The following is an 11,117-nucleotide window of genomic DNA, read 5'->3' on the forward strand; positions in this document are numbered from 1 at the left end:
CCATATTAGAGCTTTGATACATCTTCTCTAATACTGAAATTGAGGAAATTGTCTCATAAACTTTATTATAACACAATGCTTACAGAGGTAAAATTGGTTGCTTTAAAGAATTTAGAAACAGCAGCATTAGTCATAATAGCTTTCAAAGCAGAAACATCCCACATGTACATTAATATGGGTTGATAAATGTGGTAAATCCACATGATAAAAAACATTATGCTAAGTCACAAAAACTCCAAGTATGTTACTGTAATGTTTCCATTTATACAAAACACCTAGGATATGTAAACCTAGAGAGGTTACTAAGAGATTAGTTGTTTCACAAAATGAAAGGACTGGTCCAGTAGCTAGTGGCACATGCTTTTAATTCTAGACACTCAGAAGACACAGTCAACCTAGGCAGGAAAGTACGTGATATTCTTATCTCCAGTTAACCACCAAAATGCTGGAAGTAAAGCTGTGGCTAATTGATATAGGGCCAGCCATGAGTACAAAATCTCAAGAACATCACCCAGGCCCTGAGTTCAAGCACCAGTACTGAGTTCAGTATCCCAGGATACACAAAAACAACAACAAAAAATCCTTAAAGGACTTGGAGAGCTTTGAGCTGATAGAAGTGTTCAAAAATTAACTATGGCTATGGTTATAAAATTCTATGAATATATTAAAGATCACTAGAATATACAACTTAATTGGTAAATTGCACAGCATATAAATTTTATTTAAATAGAAAAAACAACAGAATATTAGTTATATACAAAAATAACTATATTACTTAAAAGAAGCCAGATCAAAAATGCATCACAAACAGACACTGGTGGCTCACACCTGTAATTCTAGCGACTCAGAGACCAAGATCTGAGGTTTGAAGCTGGCAGAAAAGTCCACGAGACTCTTATCTCCAGTAATCAGCAAAAAGCTAGAAGTGGAGGTATGGCTCAGTGGTAGACTGCCAGCCTTGAGCAGAAAAGACTAAGAGAGAAAGAGTACAAGGCCTTGAGTTCATGACCAGTACTGGGGGAAGAAAAACTGCCAAAAACCCAAAAGCATCATAATTCAATTTGTATAAAGTTCTAGAAAATCTATAGTGACAGGAAGATCACTGGTGGCTTGGGATGTGGCAGGGAGACAAGGACTGCACAGGGACCAAGCACCACTTCTACTGGCTAGTGATAAATATATTCACTTCCTTGTGAATCTTACTTGTGGTAATGGCTTCATGGCTGTTTACTTACATCAAAACTCACCTAGCTGTACATTTTACATCTGTGTGTGCAGTCACTATCTATCAGTTATACCTCCATAAGGCTGTTTTGTATATTCAAAGGTAACATTTCCCTAACACTAGGGCTTGTAGAAAGACATTTACAGGCATGATCTAATCAAAGAATTACCAAAGAACCACTTTTCCATTGATATCCTTATTGAAAAGAAAAGGTGATCTAATAGTGTCTTCAGAAAGCGTTTCAGCCGTGGTGGCAAGAGGACTGAATTCGTCTTCACAGGAGTCACCCCAGCTTAGTAGTGTGTCCACTTCCACAAACTGGGAAGGTGCACCCAAGGGATCCATGGAATGGGAACTTCAGCTTGGCTTTTCCCAGTCCCACAGCAATTCAGTGTTTCCGGGAGACTTTAGCTTAAATGAAAATATTGAGTCATGTTAGCAGAGAAACACAAATGTTGCCTTACTTCCACTAAATCAAAAAACAAAACGCTACTGTGAAATGCTCCCCTAGTACATTATGTGATGTACAGTCACTTAAATGGTCCATTAGAAACAATGGACAATAGAGAACTTCTACAACTTTCTAAGAACAGGAATAAAGGAGAGTTACTTAGGCATAAACTCTTTTCAAAGAATTACAGCCATTAAAATGATCATGAGACCCACCATTTATACTTTCCAGAAATAGAACTATTCATTCAATATTCACTGAGTCCCCACTACTGGAGGAAAAAACAGTGACAGGCAATGCAAGACATGCAAAGATAAACAGTATGTTAATTTAAAGATTCAGTGTGATAAGAATTATAGAAGGCAAATTATCCCTATTTGTCTATACTTAAAAGACCCTGAAGATACTAGGAAACAGCTCAGATTTATAAACATGGCAAAGTAACAGGATATGAAGTTAACATGCCAGTACCTTTTCTGTATGTCAATGGTTAACAAGATGAAGAGAAATCAGAAAAACAATTCCATTCCTTACACCCCCTGCCCCTTGCTATAAAAACAGCATAGTACCCACAAAAAGACAGATACAGTGTGAGGTTTGCCCCCGGGCGATGCAGGCCTTGGGCAGACACTTCCCTACCTCTTGGCTAAGTTTCGAGTATTTGTGTTATCTAGGTAACTGGCACACCTGGTGGCAGTCACCTTCTCCTCCTGCTAGGTCACATCCGGATCCAGTGTGGCCACACCTCTTCCCGTCCCTGGCCTAGATAAGTCCTAGCCTTGGAGTGGGTCAGTCACCCTTTTTGGCCATGCCTCTCCGCCGTGCACAGTGGGGGCAGCAGTTTGTTAAATAAGCCTTTACTGCCTTAATACTGCCTGGTGGTCTCTTCATTGGCTACCTAATGAAACTTACCTATTTAATACACCTTACACAAAGATGAATGGAACAGAAGACCTCAAAACAAGCTCACACAGCTATAGTCATTGGATTTTTTTTTTTACAAAGGAGACTAAAAACAAGCTTCTTCAACAAATGGTGTTGAGAAAATTGGTAAACCACATATGAAACACAAACTGAACCCATACTGCTCACTATACAAAAGTGAATTTAAAATGAATCAAAGACTGAATGTAAAACTTGCAACCACTATAGGAAGCACTTGAAAAAAGAGATACATTATAAGAACCAATGAAATGCAGAGAGGTTTGGGTAATCAACTGGGAAAGGTTTTAACTAAGTAATAAGGGACTTGGATGTGGAGGAGGCAAGGATTTCAAAAAGATAGTGGAAGAATGAACAGGATTTGACAAACAGTAAGTTGTGATGTATCTGACAACACATACCACACCGTATGGTCTTAGGGTAGGCAGATAGCTGTATAGAAAATACAGCAATCTGAGGTGTAGGGTGATAAGACACACAGTGTGTGTCAAGAACTGGAGTGAGATGCTAGGCAGTTTCACCAGAGAAAGTGGGCAGGCACTCAGTTTGCAAACAAGTCATATAGCTGCGTCAGTAAAATTGTACACTCATTCATCCAGTAAATCTTTGCAAGCATCCATTATGGGTTAGGTCTGGTCTGAGGTACTAGAGCTCCAGGGGAAAAAGCAAGACCCTGCCTCCACGGTGTTTGCTTCAACAGGGAAGAGATGATAAATGATAGACGGACTCGGTGCAAAAGAGAAGGTCTGAACAATGACTACTAGGAGAGAAAAGTGACATCTGAGCACGGAGTTCAAGTGAGACAGCAAGCCACATAAAACTCTGTGAGTATTTCAGACAGGAAATAACCAGGTCAAAGGGCAGGAAGGAGTATGCTGTATTCCAGGAAGAGCTCCAGGGTCAGTTTAGCTAGAGCAGACTAGTGAAGGAATGTAGGTCACGAGGCTGAGGGAAAGACCACATGATAGCATGTAAGCCAGGCTAAAAACTTTACATCTTATTCTAAATGAGAGTAAATAATCTATAAGAGGATCTTGATTAAGGTAAATGACTAAATATAATATTTAAAAAGATTACGTTAGCTACTATGAAGTCAAGACAAGTAAAGATTAGAAGGGCATTGGTGGCTCACGCCTATAATTCTAGCTACTCAGGAGTCTGAGGTCTAAGGATCTCAGTTCAAAGCCAGTCCAGGCAGGAAAGTCTGTGAGACTCTTATCTCCAATAAACCACCAAAAAACTGGAAGTGGTGCTTGTGGCTCAAGCGGTAGAGCACTTGCCTTGAGCTGAAGAGCTCAGGGACAGAGCCCAAGCCCAGAGTTCAAGTACCACGATTTAAAAAAAAAAAAAAAAACAGTAGAAAAATGACCTCAATGATTTAGGCGAAATGGTGATGAGAAATGTTAGATTTGGAATATGTTTTGAAGATAGAGCCTATACCATTTGCTAAATGAATAGAGAAAGTGTACAATCAAAGATAGCTCCTAAACTTTTTGCTTAAAAAATGAAGTAGATATTAATATTAATGCTGTTTACAAAGAAGAAGGACAAAAGCTGTGGGGTTCACTGATAATAGGCCCTTGCTGGAAGTGCTAAACTGAGATGTTTACTACTTATGGCCAAGGTCACATAGACAACTGGGTAGATGAGGCTAGAGCTCAGAGAAGTCTCAGCACAATGGTAGCATTTAAGGCTACAGAAACTAAAGCCTGGTGCTGGTGGCTCAAGCCTGTAATCCTAGCTACTTAGGAGGCTGAGATCTGAGGATTGTGGTTCAAAGTCAGCCCAGGCAGAAAAGACCATGAGAGTCTTGCCTCCAATTAACCACCAGAAAAGGAGAAGTGGTGCTGTGGTTCAAAGTGGCAGAGCCCAGGCCCTAAGTTCAAGCTCCATGACTGACTAAAACAACAACAAAAAGCTACAGAAACTACACAAAGTTGCTTAAAACATAAATGGAAACAGGAAAAAAAAGAGTTCTAAGAATATATTCCTACAGCAAAATTTAGAGGCCAGAAAGTGAGATAAAAATGATTGCTAAGTCTGGTTCTTGTGGTTTACATTTGTAAACTCAGGAGGCTAAGATCTGATGATTCAAAGCAAATCTGGACAGAAAAGTCCCTGAAACTCTTACCATCAATTAACTGGTCAAAAGCTAGTCTGGGCATGGTTCAAATGGTAGAATTCCAGCTGGAAGCAAGAAAGATTCTGAGTTAGACCCTCAGTAGGAAGAGAAGGGAAGAGGGAAGTGTTGGGGAAGAATATGCCTGGAAGGGATCAGCTAGAATTAAAAGCAACTGCTACTAAAAGGTTACCTGACCAAGAACTGCTCAGTGGGGGTGGGCAAGCTGGAGGTTGTTAGGAAATTAGACCTGAGAGCAGACAGTAGAGAAAAAGAAAGCTGACTGGACGACTTCTTTTTTGAAAAGCTTTTTAAAAAATGATCCTAATGTTTGTTTTAAGAGTCAGTGAAAACAGGTATACACTTCTACAGATTATCATTTGGTGTTTCTGAGAGAATAATGATCAAAAAGAACACTGGCTTTGTACAAAATGCTAATTCATGAATCCATATTGTTGGATATGAAATATAATCATTTATATAACAAATTAAAAAAGGTTCTGGAGAGTACAGCATAATAAATTTGTACCAGAGGATTTATTTTATACTCATCCTTCTTAGAAGTTACTTTGAGTTGGGTGCTGGTAGTTCATGCCTATAATCCTAGGCATGGTTTGAAGCCAGTCTAGGGAACACCAATCCAAGAGGCTCTTATCTCCAATTATTCAGCAAAAAAGGCAGAAGGGGAGGGGTGGCTCAAGTGGTAGAGTGCCAGCCTTAAATAAAAAAGCTAAGGGACAATGCCTTGGCTCTGAATTCAAGTAAACCAGTACAAAAGAAAAGAAAGTAGCTTGGAGATAAGCGAATTGTACCTAGAAGTAGGTGTTTAGTCCAGGGCCAGACTCTGAAACTGGGGTCCACAAGTGTTGCTAGGATGCTTTCAAGTACTCAGACTTAGTCTCAACGAACTGAGTGCAAAGCTGGACTCCTCCATCAGGGCAGTGGCCTAGACCCAATGGAAGGACACTTTGCCCAAACTTGTAATTTTAAAAAAATGCACCTTCATGGGGAAGGTTCTTAATCATAATATATTTTAAACCCTTTAAAGGTATTGTTTCCTAATGTGAGTGTCAACTTCCAGGACAAAACTATTTCTTCAGGAACTTTTTTATTGGGGGGGGCACAGTACTGGTGATGGAACTCAGGGCGTGGTGCTTGCTAAGCATGTGTTCCACCACTTGAACCACACTCCAGCCTGTCAAGTAACTTATTTCTCACTCTTATGGTTGATGTAAGAAGGCCTGAGTTTGCATCCAGTAGATAGTTGACTCTAAGCCAGAGTTCTAAAATAGGGTTAATTAACTCCAGGAGTAACTGTGAGGAACAGATAAGATAATCTATGTCAAAATTATATAGCAAGGCACCTGGCACAAAGCAGGGCACATTTGAGTTACTTCTTATAGCTCTCTCAGTGCCAATGTAGAAGTCACCTGTGCCACTGTTGAGATAAAGTTCTATCCCCACGGGTGGCCCAGATTCAAATACCAAGCAAGCCAAACACAAACTGCTGATCTGTTGTTCATCTCAATGTCACGACTTCCTTTGTAGTGCCTTGTTAATCCCTAGACAAACCCAACATCTGTTTTCTCCAATTCTATTTCTGTGGCAGTAAGGGGGAAAAGAAACTCCCACACAATCAGCAATCCTGACTGCTGCCCAAATAAATGTCCGGGACCTTCATCAGCACAACTGACCAGTTGTGCTGAATCAGTTTTACTGATTCTAGATGGATTTCTAAGTGATTCATAGCTGTATCTGTTGTAGGCGGTGTCTAAGATGTCTTCCAATGACATCTATTCCTGGCACTTATGCCCTTGTACAAGGAATAGGGCTGGCATATATAGCCAATAGGATATTGCACAAACAAGGCTGTGTGACCTCAATAGAATGTTTAAAGCTATTATGTATGGCTTATTGCATATTTTATGTCTCTCTGAAGAAGACAGGCTCAAGACTTGAGGAGTCCAGAGAAAGGAACTCTTCCTTGAACCCACAGCAACACTTTCAGATTTCTGGTGGTTAAAGATTAAGAGTCTCAAACTTTTCTGCCTAGACTGGCTTTGAACTGTGATCCTGGGATCTCAGAGGCCTGAGCAGCTAGGATTATAGAGGGGAACTATTAGTATTCGTTTTTTCCCTTGTTTTTCCCACCCCCCTCCCCCCCCACACAATAACATGCTTTTACTCTTCTACTTCCTCTTCTTCCATTTAATCAACTTCCTGAAGTTTTGCTTTTGCTAACTGCTTCTAGTACAATTCTTAAACTTTCAGGGTCAATAGAAACTTTCCCAAATCCAAGGAATACTCAAATCTTAGCTGCCTTTAAAAAAGTCATCATTTCCTCCTCAAAATTCTATTATTTTCTTTGATATAACTCTGGTGTTCTCCTGTGTCTTGAATCATATTCTGGTCAGTACCTGTGGGTGGATCATTGTGGCTCATAAGACAATAGGTGTTAAGTGAGTAATGTTCACAGTTTCTGTGGAAGAGCAAAGTTGAATGGCATTTTATGGACAGAGTCCTGTATTCAATAAGGGTTGCATTCTTTTGCAGTTCCATCCATATAAAGAAATTGATTTTTCTTTCTTTCTTTCTTATTTTTTTTTTGGGTCCAGTTGTGGGGCCTGAACTCTGGGCCTGGGCGCTGTCCCTCAGCTCTTCAGCTCAAGGCTAGTGCTCTACCACTTGAGCCACAGCGCCAGTTCAGGCTTTTTTTTCTCCTGCTTATGTGGTGCTGAGGAATTGAACCCAGGGCCTCGTGCATGCAAGGCAAGTGCTCTACCACTGAGCCACTTTCCCAGCCCCAGAAATTGATTTTTCTTACTAAAAAATAAATTTACACTGTGTGCACACACATGCAGGAATTCAGGAAAGGGCTCCTAACTTAGGGTCACAGGACAGTCTAAGAATCCTGCAGAAAATAGATACTTTTCATCCACAAAATGTGTGTGTGTGTGAGCTCATACAAGCAGAGATTTGCAAACAGATCTGAGATGATGTCTTAGATTAAGACTGGACAGAAGGAATGGTTCAGAGAACTCAAGTGAGGATATGGGAGGGGAAGCTGGAATTTGGGTAAGATTAAAGAGTAACAAGACTTTCTGCTGAAAATGAACTTATCAGTCTCGTACTTTGAACAAGTCCACAAATACACATTGAACTTTAAAACAGTCTGCAGAAACCTAGTAATGTCCTAGGATCAAAAGTCTCCATGGGACACAAACAGGTTTCAATATGGTTCAGATTCATTTCCCTTAGCCATACTTTCTTAGTACTTTAGTGGCAGAGAACATACCCAAAGACAGGAAAGCAAATGGAGCACTGCATGATCTTCATTTATATATTCCTCATAATTCAAATGATACAATCTAAACAATTCTTTGTAGCCTTCTTTTTTACCCACATTCTGTCATCTTCTAGTTTAAGAAGTTCTTTAAATATTGCTTTATATGATTAAGTAGAATGGCTAGATCAGATTTTATTGTTCAAGACTAGACAGAATTAGGCAGAACACTTTGCATCACTGTCAAAAAAAAAGTCTGTGTGTGTGTGTTAAAAGAAACTATTATCATTTAAAAGGAAAAATTAGACCTTTTGACTTATTATTCTTCAAAATGCTCTTGATTAGATAAGCCTAGATAAAAATACATAGAGCTAAAAAAAAAATACATAGAGCTGGTCTATGCATCTTGTTTCCAAGAAGTACCAGCTCTACTTCACTGTTTGCACAAATTACAGGCTTGACATTATTTATGTCTTTGAATTTAAATATTTAGAAGTTCAGAGCATATTAAGAGATTCAGGGCACTCAAGAATCATAAAGAAGAATATCTGTGTAACACATCACAAGCACAGCACAGAGAAACTCAAGAAAAACTGATGACTGATAGGGGGATGAAATAAGTTGTGCCCAGGGGAGAGAAGATAAAGAAGATGAAATACTGTCAAAAGAGACTATTTGAAACTATGAAAATAGAACAAGGAAACCCACTATGTTTTAGAAGGGAGGTTCTGTGATAGAGAGGTTGAAACATTGACCTACAGTGTAAATGTGTGGAAATTTAACAATGAAAACCCTGACAACTGATATAAACCAGTAAAAAAAATTTTAAAAAAAAATTATCTTAATGGCACTTAAAAAAAAGTTGCCCAGATACAAAAATACTAACTGAAATGGTACAATGTGTTCACAATAAATATAGTATTATAAAATGATTTCTAGGCCCCATCAATGGACTAGGTCATATTTTAAATTATCATTCAAAAACTCCTGAAGCACATGCCCTCATAGTAAATCAGCAATATTGGTTATATATTAACATATTAAACAAATGGCACTAAGTTTCAAAGGTAACATTTAAAGCACTGAACGATCTGAAATTCTAGTAAGTAGGGGTATCCTTGAAGTAGCATGTAAAGGAATTTTATAGGAGGTATTAACTCACAAACATTTTCCATCTGTGGTTGTTCCTTCTAATAATTTTTTTTGTTGTTGTTGGTCATGGGGCTTGAGCTCTGGGCCTGGGTGCTGTCCTTCAGCTCTTCAGCTCAAGGCGAGCGCTCTACCGCTTGAACCACTGTGCCACTTTCCTTCTAATGATTTTTAATAATGTTAAGTTTTTTAAAGACTGACTCATTTGAATACAAAAATGAAGAGGATCAGGATTTCACTTGCTTCAGTCTAAGCTGGTGGCTCACATTTGTAATCTTAGCTGTTAGGGAGACTGAGATGTGAGAGGTGCATTTCCAAGCAGGGGGGAGAGGGGAGAAAAAAAAGCCAGAAGTGGAGGCATGGCCCAAGTGGTAAAGCACCAGTGTTGAGTAATAAAGGTAAGGGACAGTGCTTAGGCTCAGAGTTCAGCTCCAGTACCACCATCCATCCAACCCCCCCCCCCAATTTCACTTGCTTCAAAAAGCAACCTGGCAGGTGGTATATAGAGTCAATCACAGAAGTCATATTAACAGATCAGGAATATTGAAATGAAATATCCAAAAACAGGCAAAAGCTCCCATGGAATCTCCAAGAGACAACTTGCAAACATCACTTATGATTGACACCAGCTATCCACAGTTTACAGAGTTGTAAGATAGCTTTCTTAGAAATAAATACTCCAAGGAGGTATCACTAGAATCTAAACTACAGCTTTCCACTGATGAATGGTTCCCCCACCTTCTGCCCCCACCCAGATCAAGATGATGCAGAGGAACTATAGGCGTCATTAACCACACACACCCATCAAAAATGCTCTCCTCCCTGCTAGAATCCCTGAAATAATTGTCTGGTTGCCACAATTCCTTTTCTAAGATCTCATTCCTCCCAGCGATCTCACTGCTATTATTACTACTATTATTATTTTTGGTGCTGGAACTGAGGCTTGAACTCAAAGTCTTCTTGAGTTCTCCCTTGTTTTTTTTCTGCTCAATGCTGGTGCTCTACAACTTGAGTCACACCTCCACTTGTTTTTTGCTGATTAATTGGTGACAAGAATCTCAGATCTGACTGGCTTTGAAGGGCGACCTCAGATCTCAGCCCACTGAGTAGAAGGGATGTCAAGCGCGAACCACTGGCTCCCCTACAGCAAGCTCGGTTCTAAAACTACAGCAGCTTTCCAGTCTCATCCATCATTCCTGTTACAGTGTTCTTGTATTTGGAGGGTTACCTGAACATCTTAAAAACACGACAAATGCAGATACTTCTAATTTCTAGGCTGGCTTGCATGGCGAGGGCATACTTCTTTTCTAGTTCCAGGTCAGCTTTAATTCACTGAGAGCCGTCAGAACTCACTCCTAAAACTTGCCTGCAACCTAAGGATAAAAGGGCTGCAAGCGGAGAAACGCCCATTCCCACCGGGCCGCCGCACCCGCAGGAGGGCCCCGACTCCAGGCATCTCCTCTCGGGAGGCCGAGGGTGGAAAACACACAGCCCGGCCAATGTCACCCCAGACTGTGGGGATCCGGACCACTCAGCATTCTGTGCTCGCTCGACTGAGGCCCGCTCCCGCCCCGCGCCGATCACCCAGCCGTGCAACGGCGGCTCCGCAGGGGCGGTGACGGAGGGCTTGGGACAGAGGACTGCAACCGCAGCAGGAGGCCCGACTTCCCTGCCCGCGCCCGCGCCGAGCCCCGCACCGCCTCCCCCTGCCCCGCCCGGGCCCGACCCCGCACCGCCTCCCCTTCCACCCCGCCCCGGGAGATGATGTCTTAGATTAAGACTGGACAGAAGGAATGGTTCAGAGAACTCAAGTGAGGATATGGGAGGGGAAGCTGGAATTTGGGTAAGATTAAAGAGTAACAAGACTTTCTGCTGAAAATGAACTTATCAGTCTCGTACTTTGAACAAGTCCACAAATACACATTGAACTTTAAAACAGTCTGCAGAA

General features: G+C 40.8%; 1 protein-coding gene across 3 annotated transcripts in view; it reads right to left on the reverse strand.

Moving 5' to 3' along the window:
* Gdap2 (ganglioside induced differentiation associated protein 2) overlaps positions 1-11,117 on the reverse strand; it is a 36,796-nt gene that overhangs the window by 25,169 nt on the left and 510 nt on the right. The window contains exons 2-3 of one of the 3 annotated variants that reach the window (XM_013024688.1): positions 10,398-10,542; positions 1,395-1,636 (exon numbers count right to left, since the gene is read on the reverse strand). In XM_013024688.1, the coding sequence (XP_012880142.1) occupies positions 1,395-1,570 (176 nt within the window). In that variant the 5' untranslated portion in view covers positions 1,571-1,636; positions 10,398-10,542. Of the gene's footprint in view, positions 1-1,394; positions 1,637-9,182; positions 9,205-10,397; positions 10,543-11,117 lie in introns of those variants that run through there. The other 2 variants (XM_013024690.1, XM_013024689.1) reach the window with 2 other exon arrangements.

Source organism: Dipodomys ordii, unplaced genomic scaffold (assembly GCF_000151885.1).
Source record: "Dipodomys ordii isolate 6190 unplaced genomic scaffold, Dord_2.0 Scaffold78, whole genome shotgun sequence".
NCBI lineage: Eukaryota > Metazoa > Chordata > Mammalia > Rodentia > Heteromyidae > Dipodomys > Dipodomys ordii.